This window comes from Jatropha curcas, chromosome 5, assembly GCF_041381405.1.
Source record: "Jatropha curcas cultivar XTBG-Jc1 chromosome 5, XTBG_Jcur_1.0, whole genome shotgun sequence".
NCBI lineage: Eukaryota > Viridiplantae > Streptophyta > Magnoliopsida > Malpighiales > Euphorbiaceae > Jatropha > Jatropha curcas.
The window spans coordinates 21,343,346-21,364,129 of record NC_143155.1 but is presented as its reverse complement, the minus strand read 5'-3'; the positions used below and the strand labels follow the sequence as shown (position 1 = coordinate 21,364,129).

General features: G+C 31.4%; 3 protein-coding genes across 5 annotated transcripts; all 3 read right to left on the bottom strand.

The window, feature by feature from the left end:
• Positions 1-187: 187 nt before the first annotated feature.
• LOC149496386 (uncharacterized) lies at positions 188-3,877 on the bottom strand. The gene is made up of 11 exons (XM_089721185.1): positions 3,607-3,877; positions 3,441-3,521; positions 3,265-3,364; positions 3,068-3,193; positions 2,784-2,995; positions 2,566-2,668; positions 1,770-1,874; positions 1,503-1,673; positions 863-1,033; positions 664-764; positions 188-586 (listed from the first exon to the last, which is right to left on the bottom strand). Exons 1-11 carry the CDS (start codon positions 3,823-3,825, stop codon positions 530-532), a joined length of 1,446 nt encoding a protein of 481 aa, XP_089577311.1. The 5' UTR covers positions 3,826-3,877; the 3' UTR covers positions 188-529.
• Positions 3,878-10,377: 6,500 nt separating this feature from the next.
• LOC105636704 (UDP-Glycosyltransferase superfamily protein) lies at positions 10,378-14,125 on the bottom strand. Of its 3 annotated transcripts, XM_089721182.1 has the most exons (6): positions 13,892-14,125; positions 12,955-13,815; positions 12,572-12,680; positions 11,716-11,851; positions 10,792-10,923; positions 10,378-10,578 (listed from the first exon to the last, which is right to left on the bottom strand). In XM_089721182.1, exons 1-5 carry the CDS (start codon positions 14,005-14,007, stop codon positions 10,799-10,801), a joined length of 1,347 nt encoding a protein of 448 aa, XP_089577308.1. In that variant the 5' UTR covers positions 14,008-14,125; the 3' UTR covers positions 10,378-10,578; positions 10,792-10,798. The 3 variants fall into 3 exon arrangements, with proteins under 3 accessions (XP_089577308.1, XP_089577307.1, XP_089577309.1); XM_089721181.1 differs by having other exon boundaries at positions 10,378-10,923; XM_089721183.1 differs by having other exon boundaries at positions 10,378-10,920; positions 13,892-14,121.
• A 3,638-nt stretch (positions 14,126-17,763) lies between these two features.
• On the bottom strand, positions 17,764-20,082 carry LOC105636726 (Octicosapeptide/Phox/Bem1p family protein). Its single transcript, XM_012220068.4, has 2 exons — positions 18,887-20,082; positions 17,764-18,556 (listed from the first exon to the last, which is right to left on the bottom strand). Exons 1-2 carry the CDS (start codon positions 20,059-20,061, stop codon positions 17,764-17,766), a joined length of 1,968 nt encoding a protein of 655 aa, XP_012075458.1. The 5' UTR covers positions 20,062-20,082.
• Positions 20,083-20,784: the final 702 nt, after the last annotated feature.

The window sequence follows — 20,784 nt, the reverse complement described above, 5'->3', positions numbered from 1 at the left end:
TTCTCGGTAGACCTCGTTTTTTCATTTCTGATAATGTCCAACCAAATTGGACCAACCGTTGGTTCATGAGTTAACTGATCCAATCAACTGGTCTGATTCAATTTTTCAAAAGATTGCTCTTGTCATGACAATTGTATTATAAACTGCATTTCCCTTTGCTTCTCATTTCCTTGTCGAGGCACCAGAATAAAGCAAATTGCATTTCACTTTTCTCATTTCCGTTCCCTTGAAACAGACAAGTTGTCAAACGTACAAAAACCTTTTCATTGATATCATTTCTAATTACTAGCCTACTGCAATCATCGTGTACACATACATGTAAGACTCTTCTATGTTCTCTATTATCACTATTGCTATTTCATTTGCAATAAGGCGTCAACATGATTATATTCAGATCATGCAGTATAAATTTTGAAGAGACTCCTTGCCTGGAGTTAAGAGATTATTCACTAAATCTGTATCCTTCTTTGCCTATAAAAGGATTAATAACTAATGAAGCAAAAATTCAAGAATATGTCGAACAAATCCGTCATTTATCGTGACGATTCAGGAAGTTGATAATGCATGGATACACTTGATATGCAGCCTGCAGAAACGTACATTGTTAAAAAATGCTCCGAAATCTAAATATCTCCAAAAATGAATCATAAAACTAACTCATACCATACGACCTCCCACTAGATCATAGTGAGCATAGTGTGGACCCCAAGGCTCTCCAAAAACTTTGTAAGTAATCAAATGCTCTGGGATGACCTTTACAGTTTCTGCTCCATTGACATCACCATAGCCAGAAAATAAGAAATGGAAATTATGACTTAAAAAATCGAAAGTTGAATGTAAATAAAATGAGGCAACAAACTACCATATACTGCTTCAGGTGGACAGATGAGATCTTGATCAGCAGCAATTGCCAACACTGGTACCTTACTTTTGCACAAATGATCCTTGTAAAAGAAAGATCCATTCCGGTTTCTTAATCCACCCTCTTGAAATGCTGTTGTTAGCTGCAAGAGAAGCTTAGCAGGCACTGTGCCTGTAGATGACAATAAGATTGCAACACAGTAGTTAGAGAGAAGGAGCATTGGAAAATGGCAATGCTAGCTTATTATTTCCATGCAAAAGGCCTAAATTCTAACTGGAAGATTGAATCTGATTATTTAAGCTAGTGATATTTGTTGAACACTTTTAGAAAGTATTAAAGATGATCAAACAAAAGGATTAAGGCGGAATATAGCATCCCACTGAGGATTGCAAATTAAGTAGAACAATAATATACTAATTTTACTGTTCAAGGTCATGCACCTGCCTTGTGCACTCATAATATGTCAGGCCTCACCACCCAATTGGGAATAGTTTTGCCAATTAATGATTATGCTATAAAAATATAGTAGTTATGGGAAATCATTCTCTCCTGGCTACAACAAGAAAATTGTTCATTTACACTCCCACGTAATTTTTTTCACAAATGTATTAAGTCAAATACAATCGATTTTTGTACTTACAGAAGTTGTTCATAACAAGCTTTTCAAACAATTGTGGATGCATCATGCCTGGAGCAGAAATCTGAGGATTTAACCAAGACAATATGTAAGGGGGACGAGAGGCAAAAGGATGAGCAGCAGCCATCAATGCTCCAATTGGAATAGCAGGAACATTGAGTGCCTTTGCAGGGTCTGCCTGCAGACATAATGAACTGAAATCAGTTGCCCATTGTTTTCATTTACAGCATGCAGGGAAAAAAAAAGGTTATTTCAAACAATTAGTATCACTTGCCACTGGTAAGAGCAGCTTAAGTGATGATTTTGAAGGTGTATAGTCAAGTGATGAAGCCAAAGTTGCAACAGATGTCAGCCCCGGATCCTTTCCCTCAAAACCTTGTAAAATAACATTGTTTTATCAAACAAGAAGCAATGCTACCTCAAGACAGCTAAATGATTACAGAAAACAACTTAGATAAAACTGTAGGCACTTCAAAAGTAAACCAAAATGCAACACATGCATTGCGAAAGACACTCTCAAACTATGGTATCACCATTCACCACAAATTTCCTCGATGCATAAAAGTATATAAAAGTCTTCATTGAAATGGTATCTTCCATTAAGAATAAACTCATACGCACTATAAAACGCTCGATTTTACAGGTCAAACTTTTGTCATCCATGACTTTCCTTTAGCTGATCTAAAGTATTTTGATGAGCCAACCCCTCATTAATGTGTGGAAAACATGTTTAGAAAATATTTCAGGAACCTAGAAGATTTCTATCACAGGCCATAAACATATTCATTTAATAACACCTAAGAGTATAGTATTCATATGGTTAAAGATGCTTAATCCCTCAATAATACTGTAGTCAAAGACTACAGTTCTTAACTATGATTTATAAACGAAAAAAAAAATGGAAGAGTAAGATAACCGGAAAATTGAGAGAGAAAGAATAAAAATTAATGCAAAAAAGTTACATACAATAGCAAATGGTTTATATAGCACTCTGTTTTGCGGTATGCAATACAGGATATGAATATTAACATGCAAATATAAGGATAGGTTTGGCATGGCATCTTACCATATCGTGATAGCATGGCATACAGCAGAATACCACCCATGGAGTGCCCAATTGCAAGCAATTTGCCATCCTTTGGTCTGCACTGAGTTCTTATGTAGTCCATCTGAGATGAAACAGCTAAAGATTTTAATATCCATCCAAATTGCAATTTAGATGAATGCATATAATTAATAAAGATAAATATTTGAATTAAACACAACCAAGAAATGTCACCTCACCGCAGCAGGAAAATCCTCCTCCAGGTAATGATCAAAATCCCAATCATACTTCACAATCAAGTCGAGCTGTTTGAGAAAATCCTCTATTGTAGAAGAAAACCGTTCTTGGAAGTCAAAAAATTGCGGTTTTTCAGATTGCTGGCCTTCTTCAATAATATTCACAATCTTTCTACTAAAATCTTTAATCTGGATTGCAATAGCAGATTTTTCCCCTGCTTTGTAAAAATAACTTTTTAACGTCTTCGTAATACATAATTAAATCACCAAATACTATTAACAGTTACCTTCATCAAAAGCCTCCGACAGATTTTCAAATAAATGGACAAATCTTTTTGATAACCTTGACGTCGGTTTGTTAGATTTTGAAATTATATCAGCTCCTTCATCTTCAAATGAAGAAATCTCGGAATCTGCAGAAATATCCTTATTTTAGTCATTGATCACTTACAATCACAAACAAAAGCCAAAAGGCTCTACATACCTTCACCATACTCCACTTCCAATGAACTCAAACCAGCTCCTCGCACTTCCAATATCCACGTGTCAAATCCTTGGCCAGCCATGAAGCGAGCAAAAGAGGACTGAACCAAATGGCCATCATCAAAGTAAGATTTAGAAGCTAAAAACGAAGTAATTTTGGCTCCAAAGTATTATTACCTCAGGGGAAAGATCATATCCAATAGCGTTTGTTCCAACTCCTGATAATAATAACAGAGGATGATTCCTTTGCCGCTGCGCCTGATAAACAAATCAAATCGAATCAAAATCGTTCAACTGACTTTCTATCGCAAAGAAATTTCAAATAGAAATTAAAATTTAATACATTAGGTGAAGGCAGGTAGCGCCAAAGAGCAAGTTTCCAATCGGAAGTTGAAACGGGAACATAGTGTAACTCATCGGCCGTACAGATCTCAGGCTTCTTCGTCGCTGCTCTTAACCTCAGCGTCCGTGGCGACCGTGGCCACGGTTTGGAGTAGGCGGAGTTTTTTAGGAAAGAAAATGTGGAGGTTGTCACCCGAAGATCGAAATGCAAAACCACCATTTCTGTTTCTTTATTTTCTGTTTCCTCTTGTTTTTGGTTTATAATAGAATAATAGAATAATATTAATATATATAATTTTTTAATGTATATTTCTAGGAGAATGGATAGTGTGGGCCCTTGCGAAGGGTATGCCGTCGGGTTGTATTAGTGGGGAAGGTAGGCGTGAGACGCGGTGGCATAGCTTTCGTTTGACAGATGTTTATAAAAATCAATGTGAGATTTTTATTTTCGTTTGCCTAATTTATTTGAATAAAAATATTTTTGTTTTTTCTTTTAAAAAAACAATAAGTAGCCAACTTACTATAAAGTCCTTTAAACTCAACTGAATTTACTCCATCTGTACGATTTGGAAAATTTACTGCAAAATCTGATATTTGCAATTGTGTAATTAGATTGCAATTAAAGGTTTCAAAAGTTAAGGGAAATTTGGTAGAGAAATTAATAAGTGTGTGCCGAGTTAAGAAGGGACTCTTGAGGTGTCAAAATCAGTCATTACACAAGAATACTATTCATCTAACAAATAAAATAAACACATTAAAACTAAGCTTTAAAGTCAAACGGGTTGATATTGTAAACGAATTGGTTCATTTGTAGCATAATTTTAAACAGACATCTTATGAATTTATTAGGGAACATATTTAATTTGTTTGATGAAGGAGAAAATAATCTTACTATATATAGTCTCAATAAAATATTAAAATATGTATTATATTTGTGTAATCCGTTTAATTAAACATGTTATATATATTGTTGTATTCACGTTCAGATATACATCCATTTAAGTAAATATTCATATAAATCGTATTTATGTAACTCGTTTAATTTCTTATATCATGTTTAAATTTAGATATTTGACTCAATTAACAAAACACACCGTATTCGTATTTAGCTATATTTATATTGACTTTAATCGGATCAACGTGTCAAGCCAAAATACAACACGAATATAACTCATCAACTCATTTTGACATTCTTAGTTTGAGTTTTATCTTTCCACTGGAAATTAACATCAAATTAGTTTTTTTTTTCTTTTGAAAAAACCTTAAAATTATATAGTTGTAAATAGAGTGTAAATAAACTCAGCAGATTTGCGAGCTGTTAAGCTCAGCTAGAATCAAGTTCTAACTTGAGTCTAACAATATTTAGCTCGAAATTGAACTGAGTTTGAGCTTAAAATTTTTTTAAGTTGAATTCGAATCTAAAATTGTCGAACTTCGAGCTGAGCTTAATTTTATTAGGTGAGTTTTGAATTTGACAAATTCTAGGTCTGTGCGGCTTATTTATAAACCTAGTCATAAATATCAAAAGTGTCATAATTTCTCTAACCAATAAAAATAAAATATTAATTTTGATCAAATTTCAAGGATTTTATAATAACTAGATGAAAGTTTGCGCTTTGCGTGGGTTATTTTGGTAATTTATAATTTATAAATATAAATAAAAAATAATCAAAAACCAAAATTTTCTATGAATTGTTCTATCGTTGTATTTTATAAATCGTGCTTATTATATTATTAAAAGATCTATTTTATTGCATGTTGCTTTATTAGATTGTCGTGTTATAGAAATTATAATGCAATCAATTTATTTTGAATAATTAAAAATTCAATTAATCATATTTAGACTTCAGTTAAAGTTTATAATTCAGACAATTTAAATATTGTTTCTCATCAAGGTTTATGATTCAAATAATTTAATATTGATAAATATGGATAAATATTATTTTCAATTTAATTACTTAAATTAAAAAAATTATCTAGGTTTCAGTTAAAATCTACAATTCAAACAATTCAAATGTACATATAGATAAATATTAATTTTAATTTAATTACTTAACGGTAAATTATAATTTAATTATTATTATTATAAAAATATTATCTATTATATATATATATATATATATATAAAGAAGCCGACATATAATAATAATTAGCTTACTTTAATTATTATACAATATTTACTGATTGAAATAAACATCAATATTATAGAAAATATCAAAGTATCTCTTAAAAAAACAGAAGTTAGCTTATTTTTACCTCTTAATATCTAATAAAATTATAGAATAATGAAAATAAAAAAAATTTCAAATATAATACAGAGATAAAACTAATATAATAATTATCCATAATAAATTAAAGAAAAACAGCAAAAATTCAAAGGTAAAATTAACTAATTTCACGGATTGCTTATTTGGTTATGAGCGTGAGCAAATAAACAATCGTGATAAATAATCATATGCTCATGAACATGAAGATTGAAAGATACGCTAACTTTGACAAGTAAAAATTAGCGTCAGGATAAACATAAATACTTCAGCGCCTGCAATTGAAGCAGTGCTTGCATCAGCAACTATGTCTTCTAGAGCTCTAACCATGATGCCACACGCTCAAATGCAGCGATTTTGCATAATCTACCAACTAGTATCTTTCAAAATTTTTAAACTAGTATCTTTCAAAAGTTGTTATGTTAAAAGATAAAATTTAAATTACACATTATCCAGATCATCTAACAAAAATTTAGAAATGAATTCCTACCTCAAAATTGGCCTTTATGGTTGTTTGAGGTATAAATAATAATGATATAAAATTATATTTTAATAACTATATATTTAAAAAAAAAAAGAAGAAATATTATTACTGGGAAATAAGCTCAGAAACAATAATAGAACAAATTAAATAATATTTTTATAAGTATTTATTTTTAACAAATATAATCATGAAATACATTGTGAAAAATCTTTTTCCTTTTATTGAGATAATGAAATATCATTTTTAGTTTTGTTTTTATTAGTTACATGATTAAAAATGTAACAGTTTTAAAATTTTTCTAAACAGTAAAAATAAAATAATAATTAGGATCAAATCTCAAGAATTTTATAATAATTTATCTTAAATAAACTTTAATACTAATATTTTTCCTAGTTATTATGATTTTTTATTTGAAATATAAAATTTGATTTACTTTGATATCATGAAAACACATGATTCAAATCATCTAATAAAATATCAGTAATGAGTTCATATTTCCAAATTCGCTTTAGAGCTACAAATAATAATAATAATGGTGAAATACATAAATCGTCTCCTAAACTTTAATAAATTAATTTTACAGTATCTCTAATTTTACGAAAGACAAATTATGCACTGAAGTAAAAACTTTTACATCAATTAAATATTTTTTTCACGCTGGCAACTGCGCGTGTATCACAATTTCGACTCGCTGGTCCCATGAGCTACTGTTTAAAATTTTGATAGGCCTCTTGAAGCCAAGTATGCAATGTAATATGTTGGGCAGGATGTGTAGTTCTATGCAAATTAGAGGGTAAAGAGAGGAGCGAAAACATGACCTTTACCAAAGGGGACCCAAGACGTCAATCTTTCTCAAATTTCTATCTTTCTTTTCTTTTTCAGAGTAATTCCTCAAAAAAAAAATTATGGATTCGGGCATGCATTTCATCATTGCATCGAAATAAATGGCACGCCCAATGCATAAATTTATCTATGTATTTACATAAAAAATTTCATGACACTTTTAATTTTTACTTTAATTTATTAAAATTTATATCGATCAAATACTTTAATTTGTAAAAATTATTTTATTGAATACTCAAACTTCTAAAATTAGATCAATCAAACACTTATTAAAAAATATGAAATTATTATTTTAAAAATTATACTAACCACGTATTAAGTGAACTCTTACACATAAATACTAAAAACACAAAAAAAATTGTTATTATTAGTATAGAGAGATACATTATTAGCAAAATTCGTAACTTAAGGACACAATAGGTCTCCCAAAGTTCAAGGTACCCAAGATTTTTTTCCTAAAGTACAAAAGTATATTTATACATTTGGCTCAAAATAAACAAATAAATTAATAGTTTTTGGCTGTTCCTTGCCATGTATAAGCATCCAGACAAACAATAAATATTTATCAAAAATATTAACAACAATTATTTATCAAGTTAAAAACAGAAGAAGATAGCTTTCTCACCAACAAACCACAACCGTTTCAAGTATTATATGCTTGAAAAGCTTTTCGTTTATATATAGCATTTCAAATATCCAAAAGTATTGCAGGATTTGAATCCGAGACAAGGCAACATAGCTCGCGAACATTTGGTCAACAATGGCGGGAGATGAGGAGTGGAGGAATGAGAAATGGCTTCGCTTCCGAGATCGGATTTTGGGTCAAAGTAAGCTGGAGTCGATTTGAGAGAGAGAGAGAGAGAGAAAGAGAGAGGGAAAAGAATGCATTATTTTCCTGAAAAAATGCTCTGTTTTTACTTAATGGGATTATTGCTTTCGACACAGAGGGAAAAAGGGCGAGAGAGAAAGGGCTGAATGGGATTGTTGTTTGAGACACAGAGGAGAGAGAGAGAGAGGGGAGGCTTTTGGATGGGTTTGGTGGGTATGAGGAGAGAATGGGGACTCACAAAGGTTTTTGTAAAGAATATTATTTTCTTATTTTTTAAAATTGTTGATGTGTAAAAGAAATTAGGTCCCGTTTTCCTTTACTTATCCTACTCGGGCTTCTTTATAATACACTCGCCATTGCCAACATGGGAATGTGTGGCAAGATGTTTAATTGGTGCAAGATTTTTTAGTTCACATGTATAATTGGTAACTCGTAAAGTTGGAGGTGCCGTTGGATTAATTTATCAAAGTTCAAAGATCAATTTATATATTTCTAATAATAATGGATTTATTATCGGTATATACACTTTCCACTAAGCTATACGTATTTGTGTGTAAAAATAACATTTTTAAAACTACATTATTTTCTTTTTAACAAATATAATCATGCAAGATATTATGAAAAATCTTTTTCTTTTATCTAGATAATTTTTATTAGTTTCGTAACTAAAGGACATTTAATGCTGAAAAATGGAAATACTATAAAGATTCAAATAATACAATGATGATTGTTTCTTTTTAAAATCAATGATCACGATTATTTATACAATAATATCCATTATGTCTTTTAAAAATTGACTAAAGTTTTTTTATAATTTACTTCCATCAGAATAAAAAGTATACAATGATGATAAAGATATCTGTTTTATTTTATATTTTTCAAACTGTAGAGATCTATCACAATTTTTTTAATACAATATTTTAATATCTCTATTTTAATCTCTGTAATTTTTTTATCGATAAAAGATGCAAAATTAGATATAATCAACTAATAATATAACGGAAATAAACTAAACTATAGAGAAAATTGATATATATATAAATAAAGGCCACCTATTTGTATTTTTCAAATTAGAAAAAAATCTTATTGTATTTTTTTTTTTAATGTAAAAGGCCATGTGATAGAAATGCGTAAAGCGTTGGGCATAAACGTGGCATTATATAAATGTGCAAGTAGACAAGTGTAAGAGTGTCTAAAATGATATAAAATAACAGTAATAGGTAAGTTTTTGGAACATTGTGCTTCTGCCGACAAATTACGGGTCAAGCTTCAAAGTCTGGAAAGAAAGTCTCGTAAAAGAAATCTTACTTTAAACACAACATTACGTGAAAGGAGTTTTATGAAACAAAAATAAATTAATTTTTATTTAAAATTTATTCTAAATATAATTTTATAGAAGTCGTTTGAATTTCTTCTTTTAAATTATAGAATATTAAATATGATAAATTCATTTTTAAATAAATTCTATTTAAAATTTATTTACAAATTAATTTTACAATAATGATTTATTTATTTCAAATGGACCGTAAATTGCTGAAATCTAAAATAAGGATTCATATTCTTCCTTTTAAACTTAATATTAAAAAATTCCCTATAAATATATTATTTAGAAACTCTTAATAATTTTTAAATAAAAAATTGATCGGTTCAGTGAACCAATAGTTCTCAATCGATGAGGCTGGAAATCAAGACCGAACCGGTTCTCACAATTCCAGAACGATTAGAGCTTATCGTGCAGTTTTGGCTTTTCTTTAACTAGAGCTGCAGCTGGAACAATAGATTCTGACCGGCTTCAGTTTCAAACTATATGGAGATAACAAGTAAAATAAGACTCGGCCTTTCGATTCTGCTCCAGTTTGCTTCGACGAAACTCCCTCGTTCCACTTTAATAGGAGGCATTTTACTTTATTCCATTTAAGTGATTGTTTAAAATTTTAAAATATATCAATAAATTTATTAAAATTTTATCTATATTTATTTAGATGTAATTTATTTTTACGTTTATATTTATTTTTCTCTTTTTATTCGTTACCTTAATTGTACTTAAATTAAAATTTTAGTCACATACATTATATGAAGCCATTTATTTCAGAAGTTTCAATAGCACATTTAAAAGGTGTAGTTAATTATGCATGTAAAAATGAAATGGAATTACACTACTCTAGTCGTGGTACTTTAATATGAAATACAATTTCCATTAATTTTGTAGTAAAATTAAGTAGAAAATTTTTAATTTTGAAAAAGACAATTTAGACATTTTAATATGTGTTTTTAAAAAATTAATATATTCTAATCATTTTCTTAAATCTTGTGAAAAAAATAAAATATTGCTATTAAAATGAAAGGAAGGAGTAGCGAGCAAGAACTCGGGTGTATAGAGAGAGTACAAAATACTAAGGAACAAATTAAAAATATTCAACTAAGCATCATAAAAATTATCTGAAAAACCAATCAATCTCGCTTATTTGAACAGAGAAAAGAAGCACTGCAACCCCTACAACCAATACCAAGTCCTCTTTCTCTTCAAACTGCCTGAAATTGTGATACACCTGCCTGTAGAAGCATCAACTGTGAAGTTAAACGAATGAAACAATTAACTCTTAAGCGTTGTTAAGACGACGATCATGCATTCTTAGCTTCCATCAAACATTTGATCTGTCTGAAAATGCAAAAGCTAAGAGCAGAGAAGGTACTTGTACCATAAGAAAGATTTACAGCAAGGATAATTTATCAAACAGGAATAAGTTCTTTCATTCACCAACTAACTTTATTGCTACTTTCTCCTAGTTGATGCCTCAACTAGAGAAAGAATTCGCTGTGCGATTTCTGCAGAGGCATCTGGCCTTGCAGCTTTGAGAGCCCTTTCTGACATATCAGCCATTGCAGTTTCATCTCCTGCTATAGCACCATATGATCAATTTTCAAATAGAAAAAGAAATAATTCAAGTTATAGTTTACTAGGCTGGAATGCCAAATTTAAACGAATAAATAAATTTCCATAAAAAAACATGTTTGAACTGAATGACGCTGTTAAACCGATGAGAAATTTTAGCAATTTGTACTCAATTCAATGCCAACTGATATGAATGCGATATGATGCTTGTTACTGGTTAGACAGTTCAACTATTGCAGGTAAACTAACACACAAGTGCATTGATTTGGACTTCTCTAATGCTGTTTAGCAAGTGGTAAGATAGTGTAATCCTTCCGTTCTTCTCCTTCTAGTGCACCTTGATGAGATATTATCTCATTTCTCTAAATTTTTTGTCCCTCAATCCATTTCTCTAATGTTATATCTCATCATGCATCATCTAGATACATTTGAGAATACGTTCATTTTTCTCATTAATTGATAAGGTGTTTGTAACCAAATCTAACTTAACAAGTGCAATTTATAGATTATGCAAATTTACTTATTTATTTGTTGAGATTGAGAAATGATATATGGGCTAACAACTATGCAAGTAGTGGCTATCAACCAAGACGGATTCCAGAGCTTTGGCATGATTTAAGGCGAAAAAGTACAAAGCTTGATTAATGACGTAATAAAGTTTAGGATATCACATCAAGGAATGGTACGACCTGAACTTCTAGAAAGAATGACAAAGGATCAAGCAGGCAATTACATTGAGACTTGAGAGGGCTCTACAATTTAATGTATCATCACAATAAGAAAAATATTCAACTTACCTAATATCTCTTCAATTGTTGTTCCCAGGGTGGTTGAATCTAGTTCATCTTCAGTTATTACCCTTGAACCTGCTACATCTGCCATTAGAGAAGCATTTTTCAACTGATGTCCTTCTTCTGCAAGTGGTGATGGTATCTACAAAGAAGAGAGAGAGATTGCATAAATGGGGTCTTTAGGTCCTCATTGAAATTAAATTCCATGTCATCTTTTACCTAACATGACTATATAAAGAATTCTGTCAATAGGTTTTGAATTTTTACCTCATCTAAACACATTAGAAATGCAATGAACACCTGTCACAGTTGGTAACAAGAATACAACGAACTTCAAACAGGTGATGATTAAGTTTCTCTTACCCCTAAATCACATCTTACATCAGTTTCTTGCAATACCATCTCCATAAAAGTAAATTGTGGAATGAGTTGTCAAGTTAATACTAAATAATAAACAATGTGATTGGCAGGTTCTAAGATATCCTTTAGTCTAGCTTTTTATTTGACAGGAAGTGTCCTTATTAAATTAATATATTGCTTAGAATAGCAGAGCAATTGAGTATCTGGTATACTGCATCGTCCTCTTTGTCTGAAGTTTTATATTAATATCACAGCAAGAAAAACTATCAAGCAATTTCTACAGCTATATGGACTCAACAAGTATGCAAAATTTGGAAACTAGATGATTTTGTGTTTCAACCTTCAAATTAGAAAACCTATCTTGCTTCATCTGATTAAGTACAACACCAAATACTAACATCTCGAACATAATTCTAGCTAATTTGCATTACTCATAATGAAAAATGAGGGTTATGTCAATGAACACTAATCCAAAGAGAAAAGAGAAGAACTTCTCATTTACCAGAATAGCAGGTTTCCCAGTAGCTAAAATCTCAGAGCATGTCATTGCACCTGCTCTAGACACAACAAGGTCTGCAGCAGTATATGCCAAATCCATGGAATGCAGGAACCTACACAATTTCATAACTACATCAAATTCAAGGAGAGTGTAAATGCATAATTTTGAATCTTGAAACATAAGAAAAGGGTGACAGCCAGTAATCTACTTCTTGCCAAACTAGCTAAAGCACAAAACTTGAAGAATTTCACCTTTTTTGCAGGTCTCCTATTTTATGATTTCACTTTTGAACAAGAGATTATATCATATGGTGTATAAATAAATAAGAGATTTAATTGAATTATAATCAATTTATTAATCATAACAAAAGAAGCAGAAGAACTTACTGAGTCAAAACCAAATGTGGATGATTCCTAACAAGGCTTTCCATTTCATTATAAGCCTCAACCCCAGTTTGCCATATAATAAACCAATTCTCATGTTCAAGCAACAGTTGACTATAAAGGTTCAACAAAGCAATATTAATAGTATTAGCACCCAAAGACCCTCCAAGCACCAAAATAACCTTAGCCTCCTCGTTCCCACCAGAACTTGGAAAAAATTTCTTTCTAGCCACTGCCTTTGAAAGGGACTTCCTTAAAGACAATCTTATAGGATTCCCACTAACCAAACACTTATTTTTCCTGGAAAAACACTCAACTGTAGAATTATAAGCCACAAAAACAATCTCAGCAAAAAAGGAAAGAATATAATTTGCAATGCCAGGAACAGAGTTCTGTTCTTGAATCACAACCTTGATTCCTCTAATTAAAGCAGCAACACAAGTAGGGAAAGAAACATAACCCCCTGTCCCTATAACAATATGGGGATTAAATTCCTTTAATAACTTAAAGCTATGGATGGTGGATTGTATCAAATGAAAAGGAAGGGAAAGATTTCTCAGCGAAAATAGTGGGCGATATAGCCTCACAGGTGGAATAGAAGAGAAAGGATAGCCAGCAGAAGGAATGGAGGCACTTTCCATACTGTTCAGAGTTCCTACGAAAAGAAATTGGGCATTGGGTTTTGCTGTTTTGAGCTCATCTGCTATTGCCACCGCCGGGATTATATGTCCTCCGGTCCCACCCGCCGCAAAAACCACCCGGAGATTGCTTATGGGTTGGTGTTGGCTTCGGGCAGCGTTTAAGGCGACGCCATGGGTATCATTTGAATGCTTTATCGATATGCAACACAGAATCTGTGGGGACCTGCAACAGAAACAAATAATCTCAGAGACAAGAAGAATAAAGTATATACACATTTTTACAAAAGAGAGAAAATTGCCTGGGTTTGGTGGGGAAAGAGAGAAGAGAAGGGTACAATGGAAAATTTGATGGGAAGGGATAAGGAGAACGGAGGAGAAGGTGGTGGCGGTTGTAGTGGTGGTGGAAAGTGGCCATTGAAGATGGAAGTGAGCATTAGTTATGTTTTGTCTAGTGTGAAAACAAAGAAGTTTGATCTCTCACTGGTCAGTGGAAGTGGAAGAGAAAATGGAAAGAGAGAGAATTGACAATCGCATGATCAACACGTGGCTGACGTGCGCGCGAGAAAAAACACGGGACTTCTATTTCTAATAAAAGTAAAGAGAATTTCTCTCCTCCAAAGAAAAGTAAATAATGAAAATAATTTTTTATATAGATGATTATTATATTTTATTAAAATATAATTCATTAATAATAATATCAAAAATTAAAAATAAGCTTATAAATCAAATATATAATTTTACTATTCGTAGCGAATAAAGAAAAATCATAAAACAAATAATTAATAAACTAAAAAACTAATTAAGTATTAGCTTATATTTATAATTTTTATTAAATTTTAATACTTTTAATGTAACTAAGTTTTATAAAAAAAACTTTTATTGTAACTAATATGTTGCCAAGTAAAATATTGATATTTTTTTCTGTCTCTAAAATAATTATAAACTAAAAAATATATGAAATATTATCTAATTTTTAAAATTTTATAATCTAATAATTAAAATTACTTATGGTAATATATAATAATTTATAATTATGCCTTTGAACACGATTGACTCGTTTTTAGTTTTTGTTGCATTGTAAAAATTAATATCGGCTATTTGAATCACAATGTTTGAGCCAATAATGAACGTTTGGAATAAAAAAAATTTCTGGGTTATCGATCTTTTTTTATTGTATGTGCTAATCAGTAAGTCGAAAATGGGAAAAAGAAAGAAGACAGCCTTTGGATGTTCAATGCCTATGGATACTGTATGAATGGATACGGACGAGAAGGAGCTTTTGACGAAGATGGCGAGGATGATGATGATGATGCTTTTATTACCTTCCGAGCGTATAGTATCCAAACATTTATCATTTACCATTAAACACAAATATACAATTTAATATTTTAAAAAGATTAAGGAAATTTATAATCACTCATCAGATAGTGATTTGATTGGTCATCTCATTTAAATGAACACTAATGAAGTAAAAGGTTGAGAATTTTTTAAAATGAAAGTAAACAATATACAGAGAACCATTCGAACTTCTCCCGTCTCTTTATAGGTTTATGAACATCCATTTTAATTCTAATTTGTATGTAATGTCTCTAAGCCCCACTATTGTTCTTAGACTCATACTCCACTAGCCCTCCAAGGTCCTCCAATCCACACTCTCCTTATATCCACAACATGAAAAAATTGAAATAAAAATACCTTAGGCTCAATCTTATAAATGTATCTTCAACTCAATCTCCATAGACTTGCCAACGCACTTGTCGCTGCGCTGCAATTCACTTGCCTATCAGTAAGCAAGCGTCCATTAGACATAGTGAATAATCAATATGTTGAGGTACTTCTAAAGTAACAGGTGCAAACTCAAATCTTCATCATGAGCCAAAGCCAGATTTTCATTATTTTTCTCCATGCTCCGATCCATGATACCGATCAAAAACTAAATACTCAATAAAAAAAAAATAAAAAGAGAAGTAATACATACTCTCATGCATAAAACAAGTGGTTCCGTTTAAGAAAATATTATACTTAATTAGTTATTTAAAGTAATAATAAAATAATTTATTATGGAATAAGATTAAGTAAGTTAATAAATAATATGATTTTATTAAAATAATGTGGAAAATCATAACTTCATGTCATTAGATTATTTAAATTTGATGGATGTAGACTCTTTGATGGCAAACTAAAACTTCATATACAGCCAAAAAAAAAAAACTCTTGAAGACGTGAAAAAATGTACATAATGAAAATCGAAACAGCTCCCTAAACTGGATCTGACACCAATTTTTGTCCTTTAGTCGAAAATGTTGGTGGGTGATTGGATTCCATGTTATATGAAAATTTAATAAATTTTCCTTTCAAAAAAAAGAAACTTAATAAATTTATGATAATGTGAATCTGTCTATATATTAATATATAGACGTAGACACACTTCACCATAAATATTATAATTTTAATATCATACTATTTGCCAAGAAATTTTATTATTTTAATATTATAAAAAGAGATGTGATATACTAAAATTTATAAACATAAATGTACACTAAGTCATCCATAAAATTCAACGTTAAAATTAAAAGTTTAAGAATGAATTAATTATATCTTCGGCCTTCAGCAAAACATAATGAAATAGTTATAAAGATATTCATCTAATGTAATCGGTATTACATTTACCAAACGTTACATGGAGTATTTGCCTTTTGATTTTTGCGTTCTGACTAAAAGCAGGTCTATCCACGAAGTAGACGTCTGAAATATCCCATGCCGAGATGGCCTTTGTAAATTGTGCTTTTTTTTCTTTTTTATTTTTTTATATATAATCTTTTTAGACCATAAAGATTAAAGATTTTTTATTCTTTGAATAAAGTATATTTTTCGAAAATAAAACTTGTGTTTTTGCTCTTACGAAAATTGAAAAATTTTTCACTATTTCAATCGGTATTCTTTCAATTCTCTTATCATTTCAATCAACATCTTATTATTTTTTGTAAATTGTTTTTAATTTAATTTTTCTTTGAAAAGTAACTCGAGTTAATTGTCATTTCAGTTCAATTTTGCAAGTAAAATTCACCTATTTAATTCTACTGCATCTGCCGTATAAGGGGAAGCGCTCCCCACTTGAAGGGACCCGAGTTCTTTCCACCGAAAACAATCTCATGATACCTATTTATTCCTTTTTTATAAAGCATGAATTTCGACATAAAATCTTTGAGTCTTAGAACCTCAACTTTATCAACTAGACTAAAGGCTTTTGGGTAAAATTAACTATTAGATTTCAGTTCTTTAACTAACGTCTCATCAAATGGTAAAATGAATAATATTTCAAAATATGCTTCCTTAAATTCTAAACACTAATATAAATATTATATTACCGATTACTATAAATGGTAGAAATAATATTTTAATCTTAATTAAAACGCTAAATGTTATATGAAAAATTATTGCCGAATAAAGTCTAAATCCTCATTCCGCATTTATCCAGAAGATGAGAAAATTGCATATACAATGCATATATATAATTACTCAATTGCAACATAAAATGTTTAAAAGAAAATTTTTGTGTGCCTAAATTAAATTTAATAAAATTGAGCTTGACTAAAATTAATTAATAGCTCAAGTAATAAGTTGACGCAAATTCAAGTATTTTAATATTCTGATTAGTTAATGTAGATTGACGAAGCTAATTTATTATATAATTATTTTAATATAATTTGAAAGAAATTTTATCAAATGTGTCTAGTTGATCTTATTATTTACGTGATAAGTGTAAGGTTTCAGGTTCAAGACCTTTCTATCACAAAATTTTTTGCTAATACGCCGAATAAAGGAAGAGCTAACTCTTATCACGTAGATTATAGCACATAATTATCTTTTGGGCTGATTGAGTCTCTTTACGAATAAAAAACAAATTCATATTATATTCTCTTATTTAAGTAATAAATAATTTACTCAAATTTAGCCCAAATATTCTCTCTTTTTTTTTTTTTTTTTTTTTTTTTTTTTTTTTTAAAAGGTCAAATATTGGTCCATTCCAGTAAACAGTGATTTGAAAAACGTAATTAGATAAATGTCTAACAACAATTAAGTAAAATTTATTAATTATTGTATTAATTATTTTCCAACAATTTAATTGTACAGAATATTGATCCCCCTCAAAAATTAAATAATAATAGTATTAATTCAGTGGCTGTGAGGTTCCAATTGGGTGCATGGTATTGCTTGTTATTGGCAACTGATTTGAAGCATCTGCTAGCGCAACAGCAGCAGCTGGGTTCATAGTTTGGTATTGAGAAGCAGCTTGAATCTGATTGTAATACATTTGATCAGCTGTAGCTTTACCATATTCAAAACCATAATTAGCAGCGACAGCAATTGATTGCGATGGAGCATAGCCCACATATTGTTGCTGAGCAGGAACTAATGGTGGGGTCGATGTAACCGCAGTCCTATAAACTCCTGCAGCCATTTCAGGCTTAGCCACCGTAGCAACTGCAGCTTTTGTGGGATACAACGGCGGATGAGCTGCAGATGCAGCAATTCTGTTACTTGTTACAGTAGCAGAAGTTGTTGCTGTACCTATAATATTAGACTGCATGGACATGTATGGTTGCGTTTGTGATATGGGCATTATATAAACAGGGTACTGTTGCTGGTGATCAATTGGTTGCGGCGGAGGAGGAGCGTAAACTGGATAGTAAGATGACATTGGTAATGGTGTTGTTGCTGCCTGTGGGATAAAATGGGAGTTGGGGTTGTGTACTAAATGTTGTTGCTGATCAAATTGAGCTAGCGATGTGTAGCTGGCGTTTTGAGCTTGTTGGATTTGGATTTGAGAGGTTATCGGAACTGAAATGTCTAATCTTGTGTCTGGACTGATAGCACTTCTGTTTTCTCCTAATCCAACTTGAGCTTGTTCTTGATGATGCGTAGGCTTTGTGAAAGAATTAGCTGATGCTATGCTTGTATCGCTGAAAAAACAGATATATGTAGTGAGATGATCAATCATAGATCTTGGAGGGAAGTTTGGAATAGAAACTTAATTATGAACAGATAGGAATGGAAATAAAAGGAATTTTAGTCGATACCAACTAGTTTGACAATAAAGCTTTGTTGTTTTTGTAATTAATTAGTGCGTTTAGCAAGAATTTCTTTATATATATTAAAATAGAACAATTTGTGTTGATACAGTTTCATTCAATTAGTCATACCAAAGTTTCCCTTCCTCAAGATTTTACCTAATCTTGAAACCATCATTAAGAAAAAGAACATTAAACAGATTTGGATATTTATGTACATACCTTGCAACCGAATCTGGCGAAGGCAGATTATAGCTAGAGGCACCAACAGCCTTGTGTTGTACGGTCTGCAATAATGGCAATGGTGGTTTGCGAAATGTAACAGGCACAGTGCCCTGATCTGATCTATCATCGTCAGATAAAACCCTATTTAAATGCTCACTAGAACCACCCGCCGGATTAATCGATGCCACCGTCCCAACCACGGCAACAGTAGTAGGAAGTGGAGGAGGAGCAGCAGACATAAGACCACCACCATACCCATCATCTTGCTTCTGCAAAACTTGCGCAAAAGTCATCCTTGCAAATTGTTCTTCTATTCCCGCTTTATGAAGAGAATCTTCCACTCGAACACGAATAGGTGGAAGATTCGACATTGAAGGAGATGAAGAAGATGAGGAACCATTTTCCACCATAGGTGAGTCAGGCAGTTCATGTTGTACTACTGGAATTTCATTAACACGAGGAATGGTCATTTCATTCAGCATAGCTTCTTGTAAATCGCTATTACTTTCCAGTTGCGCTTCCAAATCATGATTGCGGTGATTATTATCAAGATTGACTAAGCAATCAATGGTAGCAGAGTCGGAGAGATTTCTTGAAATTAAACAAGTATTGTTAAGCGCGTCAACAAACCATGTTTCTGATTTGGCATCATCAAGTAGTGAACCCATTGAAGCTGCGGTTTCAGGCTTTGTAAAGAAAATGAACAAGCGAATACGAGAATTAGGAGCTGAAGCTGATGAACAAGAAGAAGTTATACGATCATATTCTTCAACCATATTATCAAGATCTTCATCTGTAGTAACCGATACTAAAGAGTCGAGGTCTTCATGTGGAAGTTGGTATTTTAGAGAGAAAGGACGTCCGTCAAGAAGAGTACGGGAAAGGCGAGAGGTTAACGAAGAGAGAGATGTGTGGCGGTCAACGACTACCATTCTTGTGTCGCCGCCTACGTAGCAGAGGGATTTGTCGTGTGGGCGAGGGATAATGTGACCGCCATAGCTGCACATTAGGCGGAGTTTGGCACCGGGAACTGGTGGGAGTGGCTCGTTGAATATTTCAGCAGTATGGGACCGAGGAGAGGACTCGACGGAGTCAGGATAGTTCAGGTGCATACTGGTCGGCGTAGTGGAGGTTGTGGTGGTGGCAGGAGGGTAAAGGGGAGGAGGATCCATGAACGGTGGAGATTTGACTAATCTGTTTGGGTGGACAGTGAAGGAGAAGATCGGAAGCAAAAAGAGTAGAGTTGATGGTTTTATACTTAAATGATTTATTTATTTATTTTGTTACTTCAAATTTTGGAGAAAAAAAAAATATATAAATGTTTGTGCTTTGTAATATTTCGAGGCTCACTTGCTAGGTTCCATGCATCATCAATTTAAATGCCAACTTCCAGTAATTTAGAGGATGTGTATCCATCAATCAACTTAATGTATCCCCTTTTTATTATTATTATTATTATTATTATTATATTATACCATAGTGTTTCTTTTTTATTACTTCCATTTATATTCAATAATAATATTTAATTTTAATAATTTGTAAAAGAAAATTTTAATTTGAATCTTTAGCTAAAAATTCTATTCTATAAATCACTTATAGATGTTAAATATATGAAAAATCAATTTATAATACAAGTCCAATTCATAAAGTTGAAAATTATTAATTTTTTATTAATCAAAAATTGATTTAGTAAGAGATGAATGTCAGACAATATACTTTTAAAATTACATGGTAAGAATATAGTTAAGGTGCAATAAGCTCAACATTATAAAAAACATAAGCTTATCGTCCATTAAATTGTAAAATTATAACCTACGAGTTATGGTTCAGTTGACAACGCAGACTGAGCATGTGGGAAGAGCTCTCGGATTTAATTCCTAATAATAGAATCCGGA